This window comes from Mauremys reevesii, linkage group 4, assembly GCF_016161935.1.
Source record: "Mauremys reevesii isolate NIE-2019 linkage group 4, ASM1616193v1, whole genome shotgun sequence".
Classification (NCBI taxonomy): Eukaryota; Metazoa; Chordata; order Testudines; family Geoemydidae; genus Mauremys; species Mauremys reevesii.
The window spans coordinates 96,632,011-96,658,969 of NC_052626.1; the positions used below are offsets into that span (position 1 = coordinate 96,632,011).

The window sequence follows — 26,959 nt, forward strand, 5'->3', positions numbered from 1 at the left end:
AGCCAAATAAAGGGAGACAAATTCTGCCATTAGAAATTCATGCTCAAGTCCAATTGAATTAAATAACCAATGAATTTTTTACTAGCATTATTCTGTTTCCTATTATACTCAGTGAAATGAAGTGGTCACTCGGTGTATGAAAAACGGTCAAGTGAGTTGTGAGAGTTTTGAAAACCGTTTTTATCTTTAGAGCTATCCAGTAGCTCAAGAGTCTTGGTCCTAACTTGTTGATTGCTGAATGCTGCTTAAATTAAGAAATAGCAAGAGATTAGTGAATCTCTTCAGGAAATACTTTTTTGGCAATATTAGCTGAAATTCAGTGGATGCTGAGTGTGAATGTGAGGACAGTATTTGGTTACTTGGGATGAAGCTGTATGGAAAAAGGAACTTTATGGTAGCTACAAGTCTATGCATGTGCATCTGTCTGTTACCCCAAATCTCATCCTTTTAATTACAACTTCTTCTTTATTGGGGACTACTTGCAAGAGATGTTTAGACTAGATCATATATCAGTTAGCCATACACTGGAAGTATAATAATTGAATATAAACTTCGAAACCTTCAGAGACAACATGTCCGAGTTGGAGAAATCCAGATTAGCACAACCTTTTTCTTTAAATGTCAGGATGGGGGAGGAAGAGGGAAGTCAGTCTTGATGTATAACTTCAGAAATGTCAACTTCTTACAGTGTGAATTGTTCATATTTGCTTTTCACCTTTTGAAGACTAACCCATTGTATTCTCAGTGGAATTTTCTGTCTTGAATGTGTTGATTAAGGTATCTGTACAAAGATTAGAAGAATGTGATACTCCTGTAGGTCAGGATGTTAGTTTTCTAACAGATAAAAAACAACTGTCAAAATATTTGCAGAGTTTCCCAACTTGGAGGCAGACTTCCATTGCTGATCTTCATATTAGTCTGTTTAGGGGGAGGAGGGATGTGGAAGAGGACAGGAGCAGTAGCCATGGAGAAGGCTATATAATGTCCTGCCTCTAAATAGGAGAATCCGCGTAAAGGGATGCACAACATTTCACCTTTTCACGAAGTTTTAAGGCTGGCCTGTGGCCAATAGTGAGGCAAACTTCTTACTACATGAATACTGTTTTGCTGTATGTTTGTGACTGAGCTGTTCAATTCAGTCCAATTCCAATGCACAGGAAGATGTCCAGGTCACAAAAATCCATCCCCAAAGTAACCGGCAATAATTGTCTGTAGCAGAGGTAGGAATCTGGAAAATGAAGCACTCTCTCAGTATTAGAGATGATCCTTCTGGTCCAGGTGGAGGCACATCAACAAGACAATATGGGAAACACTTGACTTGATATTGTTTGTCCCATACATGACCTTTGGGTAAATATAATACTTCAGACTACAGAGCTATGTATCTAATGCCTTTCACCAATGCAAAATTTACATCATGCCAATTTCTGCCCTTAATTGTCAGCTTAGCATTTATCTGAGTGCAGGATTTGGCCCTTAAAATAGGTCTTTTCAAGTTGCTATTGGTATTTTTAAAAGCAGATTCATGTTTACCGTACTCTTCTTAGTTGTCTTCCTACCTCTTTCATGATTTTTCATTCCTGCCTTTTTTGCTGTCATAACTCTGCAGCTCCTAGTTCTGAACATTAAAATGTAATGGGCATTCTGTGTATGCAAAGCCATAACATTTTGTCTGTTTAGCTGAGAGAGTATTGAAAACCTTTGTGTTGATATCCATGGCTAAGGAGACGCCAAGCACTGGAGAAATAACTTTGCCACATGAATAAGAAAATAGCAAATCTCTTTATTTAGTGTCCATGAATGTGAGGGTTTCCTAAACTGTCATAAATTCTGGTCTAGATCTCCTCTCTCATTTTCTAGTTAAGACCCTGATTCACCAAATAACTTAAGCATGTGCTTAAAGTTAATTAGGTACTGAAGTATTTTCCTGAATCAAGGTGTATGTGCACGGTCCTGAGCAGTGCTGAGCCTCATTAGTTCCCATTGACCTGTGAGAAGAATTCTGTGGCCTCAACAGGCCTTAGTATGTGAGGTATCCTCATACAAGTAGTCCTTTTATGGTTAATGGGATTATTTGAATGAGTAGAAACTACTTGTGGGGATCAGGGAGTTGTGGTCAAGAAACAACTGTCTGTTGCTATGATTCTTGGACTGGTAGTTAAAAAATTAACCTGCCTGTCTCAAATTAGCAGGTTCTTCAGGTGACGCTCTTTGTTAAGCTGAATTAGTTGATCTTTCCTAATGAAATACCATTGCAAAGTCATATTTGATCATGCGATCTGTATCCTGTTCTGACATCACCTTGATCTGTTGGTAGCAGGCCTGTCAGAGCCGTTTTCTCGTTTGACTGAGGGCTAAGCATGTCTTTCATCCTTGAAGTGAAATGGAGCTGATCTTAGCACTCAAACAGTAACACAGTGCCATGACAGATTAAGAAACACTACATATTTACAGAGATTGGAAGCTAATGCAAGTAACCAGCCCTTCATTAGTCTCTTGTCAGAGTTGTCAGGGAAAAAAAGAAGGGCTTCTCACAGGAAGCTAACAGCTTAATCTTCTCAATTTATGTTAAAAAAGATAAAAGGATGGGCTTCCTGACACACGTCGGGAGTTATGATCCCAGGTGGTAGTGTGTCATTTTACACAAGCCGTTTCTCTTTGCACATTTCCATCTTGCTGGTTGAAGTTGCCTTTTGGATCTGTAGGTGATTGTGTAGGAGTCGAGCGTGACACTGTATCATCTCTGGAGACAGTACTGATGAATCTACTGCACAACAGAGACATCAGAAAACTCTATTAAAATCTTCTGGAAAGACAGTTTCTGACTTGCATTAATGAAGAGCTATGATTTGCGAATGCAGCTATATTAAAAAATGAGATTGTTATTTAGCTGGGTACTTGTTAATGTCTCCAGGGAGGCTGTTCATAAACTATATGGACTTCCAGAAAAATGGAGACCTCTTTTCGGTGTCCTCTTCTTTTGTGAATCAATAATTAACTATGACAAATCAAGGGCTCATGAGGTACTGAGTCCTTCATCCATACTGTGTTTAATAGAATAGGAAAATATTTAAGCATGGTTGTCAGGTTAGAATTTTAGCTGTGCGTGGCCCCTGAGACTAGAGGTGTGTAACACTGACTGGAGTTATCAGATGGTCTATTACAGATAGTCTTACAAGGTCTGTTTAACAGACTGTATGGGCAGTTAGATCTTGGGAGAAAATGCTGCGTTGTTAATTATGATGCAGTTCTTTTTAGATGCCAAACATATCACCAATAAAATGTTGGTTCCCCCTTTCCAAATCTCTCTTACTGGAATAGTTTTTAGATGCACAGATGCTGCCACACAGGACAAAAATATTACATGGTGACAAAAACATTATTTGGTGAATGTCCTTGAATGCCTAGGTTGAGTGGCTGAAGAAAGTTGTAAGCTGCAGTAAACTGAAATCATATACTCTATGCAGGGTTTTGTTTTCTGAGCAAATAAAGTTGCAGTCCTAAGATAATGCCTCTCACACTGCTCTGAAAATGACTAGTTGCTTGTTTTGAATTAAAGATCTAAAAATCTATCTTTTTGGTTTGTTTTATAGAAACTCCACCAAAGCTGGAAGAAAATCCTGCTGAAGCTTTCACTGACTCATCCCTCTTTGCTCACTGGGGCCAGGACCTCAGTCCTGAAAACCGACGCATTGCCCTTAAACAATTCCAGTATTATGGCTACAATGCTTACTTGAGTGATCGCCTACCATTGGATAGGCCACTACCTGACCTGAGGCCTAATGGGTAAGTGCCTTCAATTGAACTTAGTATTAACTGTCCGTGAAATGCTGATGGTTAGGAGAATTCCCAAGTTCTACAGCAAGCTGACACTTTTTAACTGGAAATGTTATGAAACATTGTCATTACAGTGCTGGTGCATGGGTTACCCAGAATGAATTGAAGGAGGGGCTTTATGAAGTAAGTGTAGACTGAGATTTTCAAAAGTGCCCAAGGAAGTTAGGTGCCTAACTCCCATTGACAGTGCCTAACTCCCTTACGTCCTCTTGAAAATCCTAGCTGTAACTTACGCTGCACAGCTGGTCAGTGAGCTCTGTTGTTTAGCCCGATCTATCAGAGAAGAATCTGCTTATTTTTTTGTGTTAACCTGCAGTTCATTCAGAAGCTATGGTCAGTACAGCAAATGAATCAGAATTACGATTACTGGAAGTTAATAGAACCCAGATGATGATGGCCCAATAGTGCAAAGTCCACCTGGAATTATGCAGAGTGCATGTTGGAATGGTCTGCTCAAAGCTGGGGAGTCCAGAGCTGGCTGGTACAGATCAGAAAGCAAACAAGGCTGGCCAGCTCAGGTAGCACACACAGGCTATGCATCTCTTTCATCTCTTGGGTAGCCTTTCCTGGCAGAACGCCGGTGAAGGCCCCGGTGGAGTTTAGAACTGCTGTTATCTGGGGGAGGTACCATGTGTTTACCAGAGTTGAGTAAGCTGCTCCCGTGCTAAGTAACCAATTGTTTCCTCACCCCTGCCAGGGTGCATGGGGCCCAGTGGCTGCACAAACGTTCCTTTACTGCTCTGGTAATGCATCTCAGGCCTATTCTGGTGGGACCACCTATAGAGTCTCCTCATCCACTCAGTCCTTGGCAGGTCGTCTTACACTAGAAACAAAAGTGCCAAGTTTCTGATGTGAACACTTGTCCACTGGAAACTGGATGGAGAGAAATTGATATCTTGCAATCCACCCAAACAGCTATTACAGTAATCACTACTGGCTGGTACAAACCAGGATTACGTCTGCACCAGTGATCTAGACATGAATGGCTTTGTATCTCATTACCAACCCATTAAGTGATCCAGTTGACTTCTTATTCAGATCTTTAAACCACGTTTTAACAAGTAAAACAAGCAAACAGAAATTGTACCATATACTAGATAAAGTAATAATAAAAAATAACCCAGAATCAGTTAAAAGGTTTGATCGCAGCACCAAGCCAGAATCTCTAGATATTACAAATGTATATCTGAGATCTGATGCAGGGCCAACATAAAAGATATCAAGCCCTGTGCAATTATATTTGCGTTCTAGTTTTAATCCATTAGCAGTATCTTTATGAACAATTTGTATCTTTTTAAATTGTAAATTAATTTAGAAAAAAATAAATCTTCTGGGACTAACAAAATGTTCTTGTCAGAATAGAAGCACGCCTGTGCTTTTTTTTCTTATGAAATGATGCTCCTCAAGGATTTCAATTTAATTTTTTAAACTCTAAAAAGTCAGAGAGCATGAACATTACTATGTCTGAGAGAAAATTATTACGTTGGGGATTTTTAAAGAAATCCCAGTTACAAGGAATTGTGTTTGTAGTTTCCATGAAAGTTTTGATCCTTAGTTAACTCTGCACGGTAAAATTTAAGATATGCTTCTCGATCCATGACTACAAAACGATGAATGGCCTAAAGAAGATAGGATGCATAGATGTTTCTGATCGTTCTCCTAATACGAGAACAAGGGAATAATCAATTAAATGCAGCAAATTCAATACTGATGAAAGGAAATATGTTTTCAGGCAATGTACAAGAAGTTTTTGGAACTTACTGCCACAAGATATAATTGAGGCCAAGAACATAACAGGATTCCAAAATGGAATTGGACATTTTATATAGGTAACAAGAATATCCAGAGTTATAATAGCCAATATTTATGAGAGACTTTTGGAAGGGATCAAAAGTCTCATAGAAATATAGGACAGAAAAGGACCTCAGTAGGTCATCTAGTCCAGTCCCCTGCACTCAAGGCAGGACTAAGTAATAACTAGACCGTTCTTGACAGATATTTGCTTGGCATAAACCAACCTTTAACTATTATTAGGAGGGATCTGTCCTTGGAAATGTTACCCGTAATCACCCACTGCAGCATTTCTTGCACCTTCCTCTAAAGGAGATGATATTGGGTACTGGACAAGATGGAGCACTGGTCTATTCTGCTCTATTAGTATGTTTCGGCATAGTTAGTACCATTAAATAAATCAACACGTACTATGCAGTGGTATTTGCCTTTAGGTCAGTATTTATTTCAGATACTGAGAATAAAAAAATACTAGAAATAATGCTGTAAATTTAATTACCATAGGTGGCAAGGTTGAATTTTTTTAATGGCATCCCCCTGTAGCTGCCTTACAGTGTCTAGCATACGATAGATCAAATACCATACACGTCTGAAAATGTCATTTTTGAAACAGTAACAATAGTTGCTCTTCTCTGAAGAGAAAATATACATCCACTTTATATAGTCCAAGCTTGCCTCCATCTGTGTTTTGGCTTTGCTGGTAACTGAATTAACCAGCAGACATAAACTTCTGTCTAGGTTTTCTCCTCAAACTATGCTCTTCTTATGTTCTTACAAGACCTCCCTGTACCAGACCCTAATTTAATCAGGTACTTCAACTCCTTTTGTAGCATGTTAGTATTACTCTCTGCTTTTTCATACAGGGTTTGAACAGTTGATGTAGGATGACTCAAGAGAGGAGCTCCTCTGCATCCATATGTAGGGTCATAGAGTCAGCAACTCTGTTGAATGTTAGGCACATATCATATACATGATATTGAGAAGCAATCTTACGTTTTTGCCTACAATCTTACGTTTTTGCCTACATTTAAATGTATAACCACGTAGGGCAGTTAGAGGTCTAAGTTGCAATGATTTGGGCTGCAATTAGTTGTGCTCACAAAACTGAGGCTGGATTTTGTGAACCAAAGATGTTTAAACATGGAAAAAATGGGACAATCCTTGGGTCCTTATTTCTTTAGGCAAAACTGATCAATTTTAATGGGAGAGAATGATTGTACAAATAGTCGAGCGGAGAATGTAGCAATTGCCTTACCTCAAAGTAGGTTTTAAGTGTGACTTATATTGAACATGGCCTCTGTATAGGAGAGAATTTCACCTGTTGAAACTGCTTGCTTTCCTTTGGGGTATGCATCTCTTACTATGTGTTTCTAAAGTGGTAGCACAGTGGGGCCGCAAGCCTAGTTGAGAACTGTAGGCGCTATTGTAATACAAATGATGATAATTGTGCTAAGTCTATGGAATATTCAACACTCCTGAAATGATAACATATTGGAGTAGTTCCCTGCTGTGTATCTCCTTATCTACAGTACTTACCACACAGCATAAGCAGTATTGTGGGGATTCTGTCACATCTTTCTCTCCCAGTACTTCCCCATAGTTATTTTCTGCTGCTGGAATCTCAGTGATGAGCTGTTTACTTCTCAGCCTCCCACCCCCAGTCCCCATCTGTCAGCCAGCACTGCGTCTATATTTGGCAGAAAATACCATTGGCAACAGCGAACTACTAGTTCTAGTGAACTTGGAACTATTTTGAAGAAAGCAGTGCCAGCCTCACTCTAGGCAGGAATGGGATAACACATTGGGTTAGCTGCAGCTCTGCTGTGCTTATTGTTTTAAGTAGGGCAGGCAGCGCATATGAAGCTTGCTGTATGTAAAATGTTGAACAAGAAAGATATTGTTGAAAGATTGTTAAGGAATCCCAGAGCTGTGCACCAAGTCTTCTTTTGACAAGATGCAGAATTATGCTTCTACTTTGCTGGTTGGGAACATTTTGTTGTTGCCTGATCCCTGAAGCACATCTGTGAAACAAAGATAACATTGTTCTTCTTTGCTTATGGAGGGGTGAGAGGTGGGGAATGGAGGTAAAAGGTGCAGAGTGGACCCCCAGTGGAGGAACTGTTCTGCAGAATTTCTTTTATGAGGCATACATGGAATGAAAGAATCGGCCAGTGGGTGACTATGGTCAGTGAAGCGTTTTCTGCGTTGAGAAAAGCTGCATTTGCGTGAAAATCGGAGGCAGGACAACTGGAGGGAGGGAAAAAATGTGGCTTTTCCCTTGTTGCAGGGGTTGCTAAATGTACAACAGTGTTTGGCTTTCAGAAGGATCACCACTTTTCCCAGCTGACTGGAAGTGTGCAGCAGGGATGCTCTCTTTGCTTTGCAGGGAAAAGGTTTTGATTGCATATTAAAGACCTGGTGTTTAGAAAACTCAACTATTCCACATTAAGCAGCAAGTTAAAGCTAGGCCTATGCTTAACAAGCATGATAAATCAGAACCTTAAGGTTTGATCCTGCTCATTCAAGTCAGTGGTAAAAGTCTGATTGCTTTGAATGGGAGCAGGATCCGGCCCATAGAAACAATCATAAACTAGGAGCCTATTGAGCAGATGGCATAGCCAAGGAATGTAAATATGTTCACAGAGACAAGGGAAACATCCATTAAATTAATGTTTTGTGATGCTTTAGTGCAGGGGAGTCACTTGTTCGTCATATGCTTATGTTGTTGTTCCTAATGTTGGTCAGCGTTATGGTAGTATGTAGAGTCCTGGAGATGACATTGGGAGACTTGAACCCGGGAGCTTCTGCCAATTTCATTTGCAAAAAGCAAATGACCTCTGTGTCATCCCAAATTATAAGAGAACAGGAGATGTTTCTTCTGAGATAGAAAGCAAGTAGTCTGCCCTTCAAAACTGATCAGAACACACACACAGTCTCCTTTGGCATAGGAGGAGGGGAAATACATACAGAACCTCACTTATCCATAGCTGGATAAAGAGTGGTCAGCCCTTAAATATAAAAATTAAAATAAAAACAAAAACAGGCATTGGACTCCACTCTACTTTATACTTGAAAACCTAGCAGATGGTACAGAACTGCCAGTCAGAAGAATGCAACAATGGTTCAGTTGTGGCTTCAGGTACATTGTCTTTAGTAGGAGCTACAGCCATGTGAGGTACACTTGTGTGGAGGTACATACCTGATGGTCATATATGAGGAGTTCTTCGAGTGGTTGTTCATGTCCATTCCAAGCAGGTGTGTTCGCGCCGCGTGCACGCCAGCCGGAAGATTTTCCCCTAGCAGCGTCCGTTGGGTTGGCCCTGGCGCCCCCTGGAGTGGCGCCACTACAGCGCCCTATAAAGGGGCCCGCCGACCCTCCACCCCCTCAGTTCCTTCTTACCGCCGGTGACAGCTAGCTGGAACTTCTCTCGCGTAGCAAGTTAGCAGTGTCCTATCCTCGTGTATAGTCCGTGTATATCGTTAGTTTACTTAGGTCATTTGTGTATAGTTCTTGGTAGTTGGGGGGTCCCCTCCACGTTTTCATCGCCCGTTGGGGCATGCCCGGGTCCCCCGGATTTAAACTCTGCAAGGACTGAGGGAAATTCATGCCCAAGAGTGACCCGCACTCTGTTTGTTTGAGGTGCCTCGAAGAGAACCACCAAAAGGACAGGTGCTCTATCTGCAGGGGCTTCTGCCTGAGAACACTCAAAGACAGAGCTCAAAGACTTAGAGTTCTCCTGATGGAGGCTGCCCTGTGGCCACCCTCGGACCCGGAAGCGGCCGAGGTGGTGCCCAGCATGTCTTCCTCGGTGTGGAGTGCCCCGGCACCGGCATCAGGACGTAGGGCCCAGCCCAAGTCATCTAAGACCCGGCACCAAACAGAGTCGGGTCATAGGAAGTCGGCCTCAGTGCGGCACTGCTCACCGTCTCCAGTGCCCGCTAAAAAGAGGAAGCCGGTGAGGGAATGGTCACCCCACCGGGACCCCCAGAGGCCGACGCCGTCCGCGGGTGCAAGCGGACAGGCTGGGCTACAGCCTTCGGCTGCTCCGTTGACTCCCGCACCACAGTGAGGGCGGTCCAGTCCGGACCGGCCTAGATCCCCGGACCTCAGCAGAGACTTGCGCCTCCCTTCGACACTGGAGGCATTCGAGGCGGCCTCAGACTTGATGGGACTCCCGGTGCCGGCCTCCCCGCACCATAGTAGAGAGTTGCCTTCCACGGCCCATCCCCCAATACAAACGAGGGGCAAGCCAGCCATGCTGTCGCCTCCCTCCCCGCACCGCGCTGCTAGGGCAGCACCGGACCAGATAAGAGGCTCCCTGCTGCCTCAGCATCGCTCTCCAACAGCACCGGGTGCTGCTCCCCCCAGGTCCTCTTACTCAGAGACTTCAGACTCAGAGGCAGACTCTTACTGCTCCAGCCAGTCACGGAGCAGGAGATCGGTTTCGGGGGTGAGCCATCAGCGTTACCCACAGTGGCAGCAGCAATGGCATCCACCCTCACAGTGGCCGTTTTGGACCCCGTGGGCCAGTTGGTAGGCCAGGCGTTTGGTCCTCGATCAAGGTCGGCCTTGGTCTCTTCGGCATCGGTGGCCTTGGCGCAGCTGCCTCCTCCACCGGCACCGTTGCCAGGCAGGGGTGTGTCATATCCAAGTTCAGCACCCCCTAGCCGGGCAGCGGCACCAGCAGCAGCTACAGTTCGGCTCAACGGGCACCGCCCGATACGCCAAGCCATTCACTGGCGACCCCGGTACCGGTCGCGGTGCCGCATTTAGAATCAGAATCGGCCCCGCAACCACAGTACCGTGTGCCGCAGGACCCCGAAGGGCTGCATGCACCTGAGGAAGGGCCGATCCAAGTAATTTCCTCATCTTCCTCCCCGGACGAAGTGGTCTCGGGCACGGCTGTGGCACTGGCCCTGGAGGACACTCGGATCCTCCAACAACTACTCCGGCGGGCAGCTCAGAGCCTCGCAATCCAGGCTGAGGAAATCGAGGTGGACGCGGATCCGGTAGTAGACATCCTGAGTCCCTCAGGGCCATCCAGGGTGGCTCTCCCATTGATCAAGACCATAACGGATACGTCCCACACCTTATGGCAAACGCCAGCCTCACTGGCCCCTACTGCCAAGAGAATGGAGCGGCGTTATTTTGTCCCCTCTAAAGGGCATGAACATTGTACACCCCACCCCCCCGGGACTCCCTGGTGGTGGATGCAGCCAACCAACGGGAGCGTCAAGGGTTTCAGGGGTCAACACCAAAGAGCAGGGACGTCAAAAGACTCAACCTCTTTGGTAGAAAAGTGTACTCCACGGCAGGCCTACAACTCCGCATTGCCAACCAACAGGCAATTGTAAGCTGATATGGTCATAACATGTGTTCAGCCATGTCGAAGTTTACGGAGCTCCTTCCCCAGGAGTCGAGGTCGGAGTTTTCGGCCCTGGTGGAGGAGGGGAAACTGATCTCCCGAGCCTCTCTCCAAGCCGCCCTAGATGTGGCGGACTCAGCCTCGCGCACCCTGGCCACGGGCCTAGTCATGAGGTGGGGAGCCTGGCTCCAGGTCTCGGGCCTTCCCTATGAGGTCCAGCAGACTATTCAAGACCTCCCCTTCGAGGGGCAGATGCTGTTTTCTGAAAAGACGGACAAATGTCTGCATAGCCTAAAGGACTTGAGGGCCACACTTTGCTCGCTGGGCTTGCATACCCCTGTGACCCAGCGCAGGCAGTTTAGGCTGCAGGCGGCCCCACGCCCCTACCAGCCCCAGACTCGCCAGGAGCTGGGGCGCAGGCAGGGCAGAAATGGCAGGAGGTGTCACCAACACCACCCCTCCAGCCAGGCGTCCGGTCAATCGAGAGCGCCATTGGGGGCTAGGCCCCCTGTTTGATGGTATGGTCGAGGGCAACCTACCTGTCAAGACTCTGGATCCTTCTATTCCTATCTTTGGGTCACGTCTGTCCCCCTTCTACCGTGCCTGGTCCCGAATCACATCGGACAGCTGGTTGCTCCGCACGGTAGAGAGGGGATATTCTATCCAGTTTTCCTCCTTCCAGCCCCCCTCCCCGTCCCTCTTCAGGGATCCATCTCACGAGCAACTTCTAATTCAAGAGGTAAAGTCCTTCATGGAGGCAGGGGCAGTGGAGGAAGTCACTCGGGAGCTCAGGGGCAAAGGCTTCTACTCCCGGTATTTCCTAATACCGAAAGCGAAAGGGGGCCTGAGACCCATCCTGGACTTGCGGTGGCTGAACAAGTTTGTACGAAAGCTCAAGTTCCGCATGGTCTCCCTGTACTCGATCATTCCCTCCTTGGATCGAGGAGATTGGTATGCCGCCCTTGACTTAAAGGATGCTTATTTCCACATCGCCATAATTCCCTGACACCTTCGGTACCTCAGGTTCGTCGTGGCAGACGCCCATCTGCAGTTCACGGTGCTCCCGTTCGGCTTGTCAGCTGCCCCAAGGGTCTTCACAAAGTGCATGGCAGTTGTGGCGGCCTTCCTGCGCAGGCGGGGCATCCAGGTATTCCCCTACCTGGACGATTGGCTCATAAAGGGCCGCACCAAGGAGCAGGTGGAGGCCCAGGTGTTGTTCATCAGGCGGACCTTTCTCAATTTCGGCCTCCTCTTGAACGAAGCTAAGTCCACCCTGTCTCCTACGCAATGAATAGAGTTCATAGGGGCGGTTCTGGACTCTGCCCACGCCAGAGCGTACCTTCCGGAATCCAGGTTCTGTGCGATTTCCGAGCTCATCCTCGAACTGCACCGCACCCTGATTACCGCGGATCTGCCTCCGGCTGTTGGGTCACATGGCGGCGTGCACCTATGTGGTAAACCATGCCAGACTCTGGCTTTGCCCGCTACAGTCCTGGTTAGTGACAGTATACCGCCCGGCCAGGGACCCCCTGGACTCAGTGGTGTCCATTCCCCACTTGGTGCTAAGCTCGCTGCGGTGGTGGCTCGATCCGCAGAAAGTGTGCATGGATGTCCCCTTCGCTGCCCCTCAACCCTCCCTCTCCCTGGTAATGGATGCCTTGGATCGGGGTTGGGGAGCACACCTGGGACACCTCAGGACGCAGGGCTTGTGGTCGCCAGAGGACCACGAGTTGCATATCAATGTCAGGGAGCTGAGAGCGGTTCGCCTGGCTTGTTTGACCTTCTGGTCCCAACTGGTCGGCAGATGTGTTTCAGTCCTCTCAGACAACACATCGGCGGTCTTTTATATCAACCATCGGGGGGGTGCACGCTCCTCTCCCCTGTGCAGGGAAGCCCTCGTTTTGTGGGATTTCTGCGTCCACAATGCTACCCACCTGACGGCGTTCTACCTTCCGGGGAGCAGAACGGCCTGGCGGACACCCTCAGCCGCTCGTTCCGGGGTCACGAGTGGTCCCTCTGACGAGACGTGGTACGCTCAATCTTCCAGCTCTGGAAATCTTCCAGCTTTCCCCAGTTAGACCTGTATACCTCAAGGGAAAACAGAAAGTGCCGATGATTCTGCTCCCTCCTGGGCTGCAGTCGGGGTCTCTGTCGGACGCCTTCCTCCAGTCTTGGGGGGTCGTTCTGCTCTATGCCTTCCCTCCGATCCCCCTGATACACAGGGTGATTTTGAAGATTTGCAGGGACCACGCACGGGTAATCCTGATAGCTCCGGCGTGGCTGCGCCAACATTGGTACACGTCGCTCCTGCACATGTCCGTTCAGGCGCCCCTAATGCTGCCCCTGCTCCCGGACCTGATCACGCAGGACTGGGGCTCCCTCTGCTACCCGAACCTGGAATCTCTCCACCTCACAGCCTGGATGCTCCATGGCTGAACCCGGTGGAGATGCAGGTCAGATAGGTGCTGCTCGGTAGTAGGAAACCATCAACTAGGGCCACCTACCTGGCCAAATGGAAGCGCTTCTCAATATGGTCGGGTCAGCGAGGTCACAATTCACTGGGGGTCCCAATCCCCATTGCCTTAGGCTATTTGCTCCACCTCAGACAACTGGGCCTCTCCCTCTCCTCGATTCGTGTTCACTTGGCAGCCATCTCAGCTTTCCATCTGGGAGAGGAGGGTACCTCGGTGTTTGCGACCTCACTGGTCGGGCATTTCCTCAAGGGTATGGACAGGCTATTTCCGCATGTTCGTCAGCTGGCTCCTGCCTGGGACCTGAATCTGGTCCTCTCCGCCCTCTCGGGACCTCCCTTTGAGCCTCTGGCTTCGTGCTCCCTGTTGTACCTGTCGTATAAGACCGCCTTCCTGGTGGTGATCACCTCGGCCAGGAGGGTGTCGGAGCTCAGGGCGTTAACATCTGAGCCCTCGTACACTGTCTTCTATAAGGACAAGGTCCAACTTAGACCTCACCCGGCCTTCCTCCCCAAGGTCATGTCTCAGTTCCATATGGGACAAGATATCTTTCTCCCGGTGTTTTATCCGAAACCACACTCTTCCAGTGAGGAGCGGAGGTTACATTCCCTGGATGTCCGCGGGGCCTTGGCCTTTTACATCGAGCGTACCAAGCCGTTCAGACGCTCGACTCAGCTCTTCATCGTGGTGGCGGATAGGATGAAAGGGCTCCTGGTCTCCTCTCAACGAATCTCTTCATGGATCACGAGCTGCATCCGGGAATGCTACCGCATAGCTAAGACCCCTGTCCCTCCGGTCACGGCCCACTCCACTAGGGCGCAGGCCTCCTCTGCGGCATTCCTGGCTCAGATCTCGACTTAGGAGATTTGTAGAGTGGACACGTGGTCCTCCATCCAGACGTTCTCGTCGCACTATGCAATCATGCACCAGGCTAGGGATGATGCAGCCTTCGGTCGTGCAGTACTCCAGTCAGCAGTGAACTCCGACCCCACCACCTAGGTTTAGGCTTGTGAGTCACCTGCTTGGAATGGACATGAACAACCACTCGAAGAAGAAAAAACGGTTACCCACCTTTTAGTAACTGTTGTTCTTCGAGATGTGTTGTTCATGTCCATTCCAATACCCACCCTCCTGCCCCTCTGTCGAAGTGCCGGCAAGAAGGAACTGAGGGGGTGGAGGGTCGGCGGGCCCCTTTATAGGGCGCTGTAGTGGCGCCACTCCAGGGGGCGCCAGGGCCGACCCTACGGACGCTGCTAGAGGAAAATCTTCTGGCTGGCGTGCAAGCGGCGCGCACACACCTGCTTGGAATGGACATGAATAACACATCTCGAACAACAGTTACTAAAAGGTGGGTAACCGTTTTTTCCTCACAAGCGCTGATGGATTCAGCCTCGTACCTCATCGTGAAGTAGGCTATTATCCACATTCTATAGATAGGAAAACCGAGGCACAGGGAAGTTAAATGACTTTCCTAAAGTGTCTCAGAGAGTCGGGGAGAATCAGGAATTTTCTGATTTCCAGTTCAGTGCCTCACCACTGAAACCATCCTTTCTAAGTGTATGTCTATGCTGCAGTTAGACACCTGCAGCTGGCCTATGCCAGGTGATTCGGGCTGCGGGGCTGTCTAATTGTGGTGTAGACATTCCAGCTTAGGCTGTGCTCTGGGACCTTCCCACCTCTCAGGGTAAGAATCGTTGCCCTGAGGAGCAATAAAAGTGGGGAAAAAAGAACATTCATTAGTCCTGTTAAAATTTCAAATAAAATACTTCATTAATTTTTTATGGAAAATTTCTAAATGAAAATGTTCATTTTGATTCATTAGAAATTATTTAAAATTTGTTTTGAATTAAAAAAAATTCATTGTTCAAAAATTGAAAAGTTTTTTTCATTTTCAGTTTTTGGATTTTGTGGTCTGTTCCCTTTCTCTCTCTTTCTAACTTTCTTCCCTTTTTTCACAAAGGAGAAAGTGGGAGAGCAAGTGGTTTCCCCCTACTCTCTAATGTTCTCCTATTTGCAAAAACCTTGGAAAAATGTGAGAATGTGGGGGAGAGAACATCTTCTCACTTTTACTTTTTTTCCCCCAATTAAAAAGATGTGAGTGAATGTGAAACAAATTTTTAAAAAATGAGATTAGCATTTTCTCGCACTTATAAGAAACTGTTGTCACTTTTCTTGTTGGAAAAGTAAAACAAAGTGTGAGTGGTTTTCCCTCACTGATGCAGACTTTTTTTAAAAAGAGTTTTAAGTGGTGGTGGTGGGGGGAAATAGAACAAAATAGTTAAAGAATAATCCATCACTTTCTCAGACATTTTTTCACAGAAAAAGCGTTAAAAGAATTGAGAAAAGGTGAAACAGGGTAAACCCAGTTTCTCTCAGCTTCCCCTTTCTATTTTTTTCCACTGGAGGAAAAAAAGGAAAAACTTGAGAAAGGAGTTGAATAAGAGCCCAATTTTTCCCATGTTCAGAAACAGAACTGAAACAAACAAACAAAAAAGCAATTAAAAACTTAAGTAACATTTTTGTTTTGGTTTTGGGTTTAAAATTTACAATCAAAATTTGAAAAATTTGGTAGAAAATGATATTTTCCCCATGAAAACGTGTGAGTGATTAAAGAAGTGATCTAAGGAATTGTAGCAAAGGTAAAAGACAGAGCAAAAACTTCAGGAGAGGCCATTGAGTTTTATGTAATTTACAGAACTATAGAAGGTGGGACACCAACCCATAGGACTTTCCACCGCTTTCCTCACTTCATCTGCTGCTTATGTGGTGTTCAGTGATTCTCTGCCAAGGATGATAGATAGACCTTCCTTTTGTGCACTTAGCTCTGTTTGCAAAGTCATTACTATTTTTTAGTATGTTTCAGTGCTTTAAAACAAACAAATGTAACTTCCCATCATCTATAAGAAACCATTGTGTGGTGTGATTGGAAGGTAAACTACTAAAGAAATTTCAGTTTAAAACTTCTGATTATTATAAACATCAGAGGGAAGGAGTACTCTGTGATAGTAATAAATATTAAAAATAGATTGACGTTCCTCGGTTAATGAATTAGTCATTACATAGATCATCATCATAGCTTAATGTATTTTGTTCTGAAAGGATTTTTCTGTATGTTACATTCACCAATAGACATCTTAGCTGAGGATATGCCTGGGAACAATATTTGACCCTCAGAAGTCCTTGAAGTGCTACACTCTTTAGAAAAAGCTTGGAAAGCTTTAATGTTTTTGCCTGTACTCACTAGAGGAGAGATTACTGTGCTTCTTGTTTCTGTGCTTATTGCAAAGAGTGTTTTGAATATACATCTTCTGCCACTACTGGATGCTCCTTTTTCAATATCTCTATCGAATTCTGTTCTCAAAGCAGGTGTCTCATTATTTATGTGATGCTAGAGCTAGTCAAGCTTCTTAGCTGACCAATGACACTTTCAGAAACTTTTAGCTTACATCAGATTTCTGTGACGTTTCACCCACTTGCACCATCAGTGAATTAATTTGTCCCTAGTCCTTTACCTACAGTATAACCACACTTCTGAGTTTGGTGGGGATCTGTGGTAGAATGCCAGAAGACAAGAGATAAAAGGTAGTGCAAACATAATGACAACGTAGCAAACTATGTAAGGCATATATTATTTGTCAAGCTATATCAATTGTTTTTCTGGATTCTACAATCTAGGCAAGGTATCATGTATCGAGAGAGAGTCTGCCAGAATCACACTCCCAGCTGTTGTATAAGTTCAGTAGAAAACAGAAAATATCCTGGAAGTTGAAAGCCAAATTCATTGGTAATATAAATGGTGGCCAGAGATGCTGAGTAAAAGATCACTGGAAAATAATTAAAGTGGTATTGTAATACAACTTGCCTGAAACTGGCATGCAATAAGTTTGCAAAATGGATGTACCTTACTCTTTTCGAGGCTTAAAATGGAGTGAAAAAGGAGCATACGGTAGTGGCAGAAGATGTATATTCAAAATACTCTTTGCAATAAGCACAGAAACAAGAAAACACAGTAATCTCTCCTGTAGTGAGTTTGCTCCGCATATTTAATACTATATGTTCATAAGGAGACTTTTAAATCTGTTCCTGACTGAAAATATCTAACTGGTGTACCGGAAAAGCAACTAACTGGAGTGTGGGCCCCAAAATACCAGAGTTATTTCCTGTTATGAACCTCAGGAATAACTGCACTAGTTCTAACGGTTGTAGGGTGACCAGACGTCCCAATAAAATCGTGACTGTCCCAATTTTTAGGTGTTTGTCCTGCGTCCCGATCAATGTTTGGTCGGGATGCAATTTGTCCTGATATTTCGCACTCCTGTTTCTTTTTTTTTTTGTTCTGCTGGTGGGACTCCGCCTTTCTTTTCCCCCCTCTCTCTCTATCTCTCTGTCGGCGGGACTCCGGGACTCCGATTTTTTTCTTTTCTCTTTTTTTTTTTTTCTGTAGGTGTTTGTCTCTGTGTGAGGGATTGGAGCAAATGCGGTTGTATCTTAAAGATTGGCTGTAGACAATGGATCATGCTATGTGGTCTGGATGTAAGCTGGAGGCATGTAGGTATAGTGGTCAGTAGGTTTCCGGCATAGGGTGGTGTTTATGTGACCATCGTTTATTAGCACAGTAGTGTCTAGGAAGTGGCTGTCTTGTGTGGACTGGTCCAGGCTGAGATTGATGGTGGGGTGGAAATTTGTTGAAATCCTGGAGGAATTCCTCAAGGGCCTCCTTCCCATGGGTCCAGATGATGAGAATGTCATCAATGTAGCGCAAGTAGAGATGGGGCATTAGGGGACGAGAGCTGAGGAAGTGTTGTTTTAAGTCAGCCATAAAAATGTTGGCATACTGTTGGGCCATACAGGTACACATAGCAGTCCTGCTGACTTGAAGGTATAAATTGTCCCCAAATCTGAAATAGTTGTGGGTGAGGATAAAGTTACAAAGTTCAGCCACCAGGTTTGCTGTGACATTATCAGGGATACTGTTCCTGATGGCTTGTAGTCCATCTTTGTGAGGAATGTTGGTGTAGAGGGCTTCTACATCCATAGTGGTTAGGATGGTGTTTTCTGGAAGATTATCAAAAGATTGTAGTTTCCTCAGGAAGCCAATGGTGTCTCAAAGATAGCTGGGAGTGCTGGAAGCGTAGGGCCTGAGGGGAGAGTCTACATATCCAGACAATCCTGCTGTCAGGGTGACAATGCCTGAGATGATGGGGCATCCAGGATTCCCAGGTTTATGGATTTTGGGTAGCAGATAGAATACCCCTGGTCGGGGCTCCAGGGATGTGTCTGTGTAGATTTGTTCCTGTGCTTCTTCAGGGAGTTTCTTGAGCAGATGGTTTAGTTTCTTTTGGTAATCATCAGTGGGATCAGAGGGTAATGACCTGTAGAATGTGGTGTCAGAGAGTTGTGTAGCAGCCTCTCATTCATATTCCGATCTGTTCATGATGACAACAGCACCTCCTTTGTCAGCCTTTTTGATTATGATGTCTGTGTTATTTCTGAGGCTGTGCATGGAGTTGTGTTCCGCACAGCTGAGGTTATGGGGGAAGTAATGCTGCTTTTCCACAATTTCAGCTTGTGCATGTTGGTGGAAGTACTCCTATATAGAAGTCCAGTCAGTTGTTTTGACCTTCAGGAGGAGTGCATGCAGAATCCTTCTTTTTGTAGCGTTGGTAAGGTTTCTGTGGGTTAGTGTACTGTTCAGTGGTGTGTTGGAAAGATTCCTTGAATTGGAGATGTCGAAAGTAGGAATCTAGGTCACCACACAACTGTATCGTGTTCGTGGGGGTGGCGGGGCAGAAGGAGAGGCCCTGAGATAGGACAGACTCTTCTGCCGGCTAACAGTATAGCTGGATAGATTAACAATATTGTTGGGTGAGTTAAGGGAACCACTGTTGTGGCCCCTTGTGGCATGTAGAAGTTTAGATAGTTTAGTGTCCTTTTTCCTCTGTAGAGAAGCAAGGTGTGTGTTGTAAATGGCTTGTCTAGTTTTTGTAAAGTCCAGCAGACAATTTACTTTTCTTAATACATCTGGTTTCTGTGTTGTGATTCTTTTGCTTGGGATGCATTTATGTTATGAAGTACCCAGAATAGTCCCTGGTGCATAATACTCTGAGGTTAACAATTTTTGTATGAATTCTACACATGTTCATGTAGATCAATTAAACTAAGTATGAGACCATCAACTCCCATATTATTAGATACTGTCATTGTTTCACTAACAGAAAGGTCTGTTTTTATCCTTTGAGAAAGGTTTGACTTTTACATAGGGGGGTGGATGGGAGGAAGGAATCTTATGGCTTAATGTTCTATGTGAGAGCAGCTTTTATTAAAAAGAATAAGAATCAGTCAGTTGCAATTAAATCTATAGCATTAGAAGTCCAAATGTCCAAAAATTAATTATTTTTGTATTACCCTGCATTTGTATCTAATTATCAGCCACAGTTTCTCTGACTGCTTATCTTTTCTTATTTTAAAATTCTGTTAAGACCTGCTTTTCTAAACTCTGATATCACAAGTGTTGGCCTTATTTGCTTATATGGTTATGCTAATTTTGTAGACAAATTAGTCGCACAATTGTATACCCATTTTTGTTTACTCACTGTCAGAAATTAGGACCAGACATCAAGTTCTCTAAACCATGTGCTACTAGAGTTATTCACTGTCTTGTGTTGTCCAGGTCTGTAATAGTCTGTAAAACCCTGAAGGGAAGAATTAAGGAACCCTTTATGTTTGTACACTGTCATATACAGTGTTTCATCTCAATAAATAATTGTTAATCATATCAATAATAATAATGAAGGATAAAATGCAAAAGTTGCAGAGACTGATTTTGGGCAAACACTAAAAGTTCTTCTTTGAGTGATGGCTCGTGTATTCCACAGTAGGTGTGTGTGTGCTCACCACGTGCACCGGCACCCAAAGTTTTTCCCCTAGCAGTGCCCCTAGGGGTGCTGCATGCTCCTGCCACCCTCAGTTCCTTCTTGCCGCCAGAGAAGGTGCTTAGGAACTGCTCTGCTCCAGCTTTGCTGTAGCTTGTCCCCAAAACTGCTTATTTGTTTAGTGTGTGGTACCTGTAGTTAGTTAGTTAGTTAGTTAGTTTAGCTAGAGCGCCTAGGCCAGGGCATGTCATGGGACACTTATAGGTGATCTATGCCAGTGAGTGATCCGCAGGCGGACTGTTTACACTGTTTGGGGGAAACCCATCTCAGCAATCACTGCAAGATTTACAAGTCATTTAAGCCTTGGACCAAGAGAGAAAGGGACACTAAGCTCCGGACTGTTTTGGTGGAGTCAGCGCTGACCCCAGTTCTGGCACCAGAAAAGGTTCAGAGAAGGCCAACTAAAATGATTAGGGGTTTGGAATGGGTCCCGTATAAGGAGAGATTAAAGAGGCTAGGACTTTTCAGCTTGGAAAAGAGGAGACTAAGGGGGGACATGATAGAGGTATATAAAATCATGAGTGATGTGGAGAAAGTGGATAAGGAAAAGTTATTTACTTTTTCCCATAAGATAAGAACTAGGGGCAACCAAATGAAATGAATGGGCAGCAGGTTTAAAACAAATAAAAAGCAGTTCTTCTTCATACAGTGCACAGTCAACCTGTGGAACTCCTTGCCTGAGGAGGTTGTGAAGGCTAGGACTATAACAGTGTTTAAAAGAGAACTGGATAAATTCATGGAGGTTAATCCATTAATGGCTATTAGCCAGGATGGGTAAGAAATGGTGTCCCTAGTCTCTCTTTGTCAGAGGATGGAGATGGATGGCAGGAGAGAGATCACTTGATCATTACCTGTTAGGTTCACTCCCTCTGAGACACCTGGCATTGGCCACTGTTGGTAGACAGGATACTGGGCTGGATGGACCTTTGGTCTGAGCCAGTATGGCCATTCTTATGTTCTTATGGCACCGGGCATCGCGGTGTCAGTGCGCGGCGACCCTTCGGCGCCATCGACTAGTCGGCACCGCTCCCTGTCCACGGGACACGACAAGAAGGCTAGGAATAGGCCGCGGTGCCGGAGTAAACCCGGGACAGAGGCTAGACCCATGTTGGGCAGTCCTCAATCCCCACCAGCCTCGAGGCCTCCTTCTCAGATTGAGCTCAGTAGCCTGGCACATTTGGAGCAGGCCTCCCCAGATGTCTGGATGCCCTCCACACTGGAGGCCCTGCAGGTGGCCCGGGATACTATGTCCATGCCGGTACCAGGAGCACCACCAATGTTGGCCCCATGCTCCAGAGGCAAACCACCACTGGGATCTCTGCAGTCACCCCTGGCTCGGTAACAGTCTTGGTCAAGGGAACATTCCCGATGCCGTTTGCCACCCAGCATCTGTTCAGGGAAAAGTCCACGTGGATCGCCCTCGATGCCCACCAGGTTGTCTGGTTGGGTTCTGTCTGACCAAGAGACTCGGCACCGGTCTGCTTCGAGGAGCGAACACCGACAGGACTGAGGCAGACGATGCCAAAGGTCCTCGTCTCGGAGGGGCTATTGCAGCTGGTCATGGCACGAACTTTGATGTCGTTCCCAGATGTTGTCCCGCTCCAGGACCCCACCACGGCACTGCCTCCGCAGCCCCAGGTGGCAATTGCCAGTCTCTGGCCATCGCGGGTCTGCCCGCCGGAGCCGATTGCAGAGCAACTGTTACTGAAGGTACTGATCCTCCACATTGGAATCATGGTCCCGTGGTCAGCATCGCTCCTGGCGCTGCTGCTCCTTCTGGTTCAGGGACAGCAGCAGGTTGTATGTCAGCCCAGCTTCTCTTCATAGTCGTCCATCGATGGGCCAAGCCGAACAGCCGGCTCTGCTGGTGCCATAGCAGGTGCAGTGGAACTGGGCCCCATGGCTGGCCCAATGGTACCAGTGGGCACTATGGCCGCAGACACAGCCCACGGAGGGGCTCACTTGGTGGCCGGACCCTCAGAAGGACCATCGGCCTCCCTCTCCAGACCTCCGAGGAAGGAGTTGGTGGGACGTACATCCTTGGCACCATGCCCGAAGACCAACCAGGTGGTGGACCCTCCAGTGCCGGTGGACACACACAGTACTGTGCTGGCCTCACCCGAGGCAATTACGGCTCCTCCTTCCCACAGGATGACTTTAGGGCCCACCAAGAACTCTTAAAAAGGTGGTATCAAGCCTCCACCTCCAAGCAGAGGAGATGGAGGAGCCCTCGGACTCTCTGTTTAATGTACTGTCCTCCTTGGCACTGGGCAGGGTGGCCTTGCCTCTCCACGAAGGGGTGGCGAAAAATTTCAAATGCCCTGTGGCAAACCCCGGCCTCATTGGCCCCCATCTCTAAGAAAGCGGAACACAAGTATTTTGTACCCACCAAGGGGCATGAATACTTATACACCCACCCTGCTCCTAACTTCCTGGTGGTTGAGTTGGTCAACCACAGGGAATGGCAGGGCCAACCAGCCCCTACCCCAAAAAATAAAGAATCAAGGATGCTGGACTCATTTGGAAGAAAAATTTATTCGTCCTTGAGCTTCCAGTTATGGGTGACGAACCACCAGACTCTCCTGGGCCAGTATGAGTTCAATCTGTGGGGCTCCCTGCCCAACTTCGAGGACTCCCTCCAGGAGCGCAACAGGAAGGAGTTCAAAGCGCTGGTGGAGGAGGGCACAGCAGCTGCCAGGGCAACCCTGTAGGCAGCATCAGATGCAGCAGACATGGCCGCATGGTCCACAGCCTCGCAATGTCCATGAGAAGAGCGTCATGGCTCCTGCTCTCTGGGCTGTCCAGCGAGGCGCAGACCTTCCTGCAGGACCTCTCGTTTGATGGCAAAGCTCTGTTTGAGGAACAAACAGATACAAAGCTGCATGGCCTGAAAGACTACCGCACAACTCTCCAGACTCTGGGTCTCTATGTTCTGGCTCCGGCTAAACCTAAGTTCAAGCGCTGACTCCCGCTCAGGCCACCCATTCAAAATATGAGACTGCTTATAAGAAGTCGCGGGACTGTAAGAGGCGCCCACAGAGGCAGTCTCGGCCTGCCCCCAGTCTGGGTCTTCCAAGGGCAAGCAAGGGGGGAAAAGGCAGTTTTGACGGGATGCCTCTGGGGCGCCCTGCCAGTTCTTATCAGGGATCCGCACTCAAAGCTTCATTTCTCCAGTCGGTTGTGCACTTTTCCTCCCAGAGTGGTCGTGGCTGACCTCAAACCGATGGGTCCTCAACACTATCTCCTGGAGCTATATCCTCCAGTTTACTTTCTCCTCGCCCAACCAACCCCTGTCCCTTGTCTCTCCTGGGGGACCTCTTGCACGAGGCTCTGCTTAAGCAGGAGGTGGGGCGGCTTCTGGGCCTAGGAGCAGTGGAAGCGGTCCTGGGGGAGTTCAAAGGCAAGGGTACTACTTCCACTATTTTCTTATCCTGAAGGCCAAAGTGGGGCTCAGGCCCATCTTGGACCTGCGAGGCCTGAACCAATACATGGTGAAGCTCAAGTTCCACATGGTCTCCCTGGCCTCCATCATCCCCTGGTACACCACACTCGATCTGCAGGATGCGTACTTCCACATTTATATATTTGAGGGGCACAGACGCTTCCTCCATTTCACGGTGGGTCAGGAACACTACCAATTTACAGTCTTCCCATTTGGCCTGTCCCCAGGGTATTCACGAAATGTATGTTGGTGGTGGTAGCCTACCTCAGGTGCTGGGGGGTCCAGATCTTCTCCTATCTGGACAACTGGTTGGTCAAGAGCAGCTCCCGGTCACAGGTGTGGGATCACATGGCGCTCTTTCTGTCCACGTACACCACTTCGGGCCTGTTGGTAAACAACACCAAGTCCACGTTAGTCCTGGTACACCGCATAGAGTTTATCAGGGCAGTCCTGGACGCCTCGTCGGCCAGAGCCTCCCTCCCAGTGGACAGGTTTGAGTCCCTGAAGGGACGCATCAACATGGTCACAAGATTTCTAGTGACAACAGCCAGAGCGTGCCTCCAGCTCTTGGGTCACATCTTGGTGTGCACGTACGTGGTCCGTCACTCCAGACTCAGGATGAGGCCCCTCCAGCTCTGGTTGGCCTCGGAGTTCTCCCAGACCAGGGACAGGATGGACAAAGTCCTCAGTGATCACCTCCCTACGGTGGTGGTCTTCCCCAAGAAACATGCTCCAAGGGGTTCTGTTCAGGGGCAGGACCCTGTCGCTGGAATTGGTGTCCGACGCATCGGACCTGGGATGGGGAATGTAGGGAATGTTCAGACCCAAGGTATGTGGTCGGCTCAGGATCTGACCCTCCACATAAACGTCAAGGGGCTCAGGGCAGTACGGCTGGCGTGCATGGCCTTCTGCTCACACCTGGAGGGCTGGGTGGTCAGGGTCCCTCACGGACAACACGGCTTCCATGTTCTACATCAACATGCAAGGTGGGACCCGATCCTCTGCCGCAAAGCCCTCAGGCTGTGGGCCTTTTGTATAGCCCACAACATTTGCCTACAGGCCTTCCATCTGCCAGGCATCCGGAATGCGCGGGCAGATCGCTACCTCTCCACTCAGTGCGAGTGGGCTCTCCACCCAGAGGTGGTACACAGACTTTTCCAAGTGTGGGGAACTGCCCAGGTGGACCTGTTTGTGACCCGGTTCTGCTCCGGGGAGGGGCTGGGACGGGATGCTATCTCCAGTGCCTTCCTCCTGTCCTGGTCAAGCTAGTTTCTCTATGCCTTTTCCCTGTCCCACTAATCGGCAAGGTCCTGGAAACATAAAGATGGACAAGGCAGCATTAGTACGGGACCCTCACGGGCCTGGTGGTCATCCCGCTGTGGCCATTGCCATCCCCTCTGGATCTGCTCTCCCAGGACCAGGGCCGCTTCCTCCATCCCAGCCTAGCGGCACTCCACCTCACGGCATTGCTGCTCAATGGTTAGGTCAGGAGGAAAGGACGTGTTTGGAAGGGGTTCAGCGCATCTTCCTAGAGAGCAGGCGACCCTCCACACACCGAGCCTACTTGGCAAAGTGGTCTTGGTTTTCCAGATGGGCAGACGAGTAGGGTGTTTCCCTGGTGGCCACCCCGATACAGCTTATTCTGGACTATCTCCTTCACCTTAGAGCCCAGAGCCTGGTGCCCTTGTCAGTCAAGGTGCACCTCGCGGTCATATCAGCCTTCCATCTGCTGGTGCAGGGCCACACGGTATTCTCCCATGCAATGACTGGCCGATTCCTTAAGGGTTGGATCATCTCTTCCCATATGTTAGGCCCCCAGTCCCGCAGTGGGACCTAAACCTGGTGTTGGCCTGTCTCTCAGGGCCCCCATTTGAGCCGCTAGCCACGTGCTTTTGGTCACACCTCTCGTGGAAGGTGGCCTTCCTGATTGTGATCACATCGGCTAGGCAGGTCTCGGAACTCAGGACCCTAAACTCCAAACCCTCATACACAGTGTTTCATAAAGATAAGGTCCAGCTCCACCCACACCCTTTGTTCCTCCCGAAGGTGGTCTCCGCCTATCACGTGGGTCAAGACATTTTTCCGCTGGTCCTCTGCCCCAAGCCCTATGCACCCAGTGAGGAGTGCCGCCTCCCCACGCTCAATGTGAGACAGACTCTGGCTTTTTACCTGGAGCAGACTAAGCCATTCAGAAAGTCCTTGCAATTGTTCATCGCCCCGGCCGAGGGATGAAAGGTTGGCTAATCTCCACTCAGTGGCTCTCCAAGTGGATCACCTGGTGTATCTGTACCTGTTATGACTTGGCAGGAATCCCTCCACCACCAATTATGAGGGCGCACTCAACCAGGGTGCAGGCCTCGTCGGCTGCCTTTTTGGCCCATGTCCCCATTCAGGACATTTGTAGAGCTGCCACATGGTCTTCAGTTCACACGTTCACTCCGCAGTATGCGATTGTCTCTCAGACCAGGGAGGATGCCGATTCGGCAGGGCCATTCTCCATCCTGAGAGTTTGTGAATCCTTCCCACCTCCAACAGATATAGCTTGGAATCACCTATTGTGGAATACACATGAGCAATCACTCAAAGAAGAAAAGACAGTTAACTTTTCTGTAACTGGTGTTCTTCAAGATGTGCTTCTCATGTCTATTCCACAACCCGCCTCCTTCCCTTCTGTTGGTGTTGTATGGCAAGAAGGAACTGAGGGCTGGGGGAACACGCAGCCCCCTTTATACCGTGCCCTGAAGGCGCCACTCCAGGGGTCACTAGAGTGCTCCACTATGGGTACTGCTAGGGGAAAAACTTTGGGCACCAGTGCACGTGGTGAGCACGCACACCTATTGTGGAATAGACATGAGCAACACCAGTTATGGAAAAGGTAAGTGTCTTTTTGAGGTGGAATTCCCATATGACCAAGTTTTTTAGTACTTTTCCAGTTAGCCCACGAGAGCAGGCTATTTATCAGTAATTCTGCACTTCTCTTTGCAGTTCTGAATGATAACCAGATTGAATCTTTCCAGAGGTGAAAGTAAGCTGGTATGCCTTGGTACGCCATAGCTGGAGCCCTGGGCCCTTTAAATTGCCACCAGAGCCCCGCTGCCAGAGGTGACTGGGATCCCTGGC

General features: G+C 47.4%; 1 protein-coding gene across 6 annotated transcripts in view; it reads left to right on the top strand.

The window, feature by feature from the left end:
- Window positions 1-26,959, top strand: part of GALNT18 (polypeptide N-acetylgalactosaminyltransferase 18) — a 496,636-nt gene that overhangs the window by 271,232 nt on the left and 198,445 nt on the right. For all 6 annotated transcript variants that reach the window (XM_039538363.1, XM_039538360.1, XM_039538362.1 and 3 more), the window contains one exon: window positions 3,594-3,786. In XM_039538363.1, the coding sequence (XP_039394297.1) occupies window positions 3,594-3,786 (193 nt within the window). The remainder of the gene's footprint in view (window positions 1-3,593; window positions 3,787-26,959) is intronic.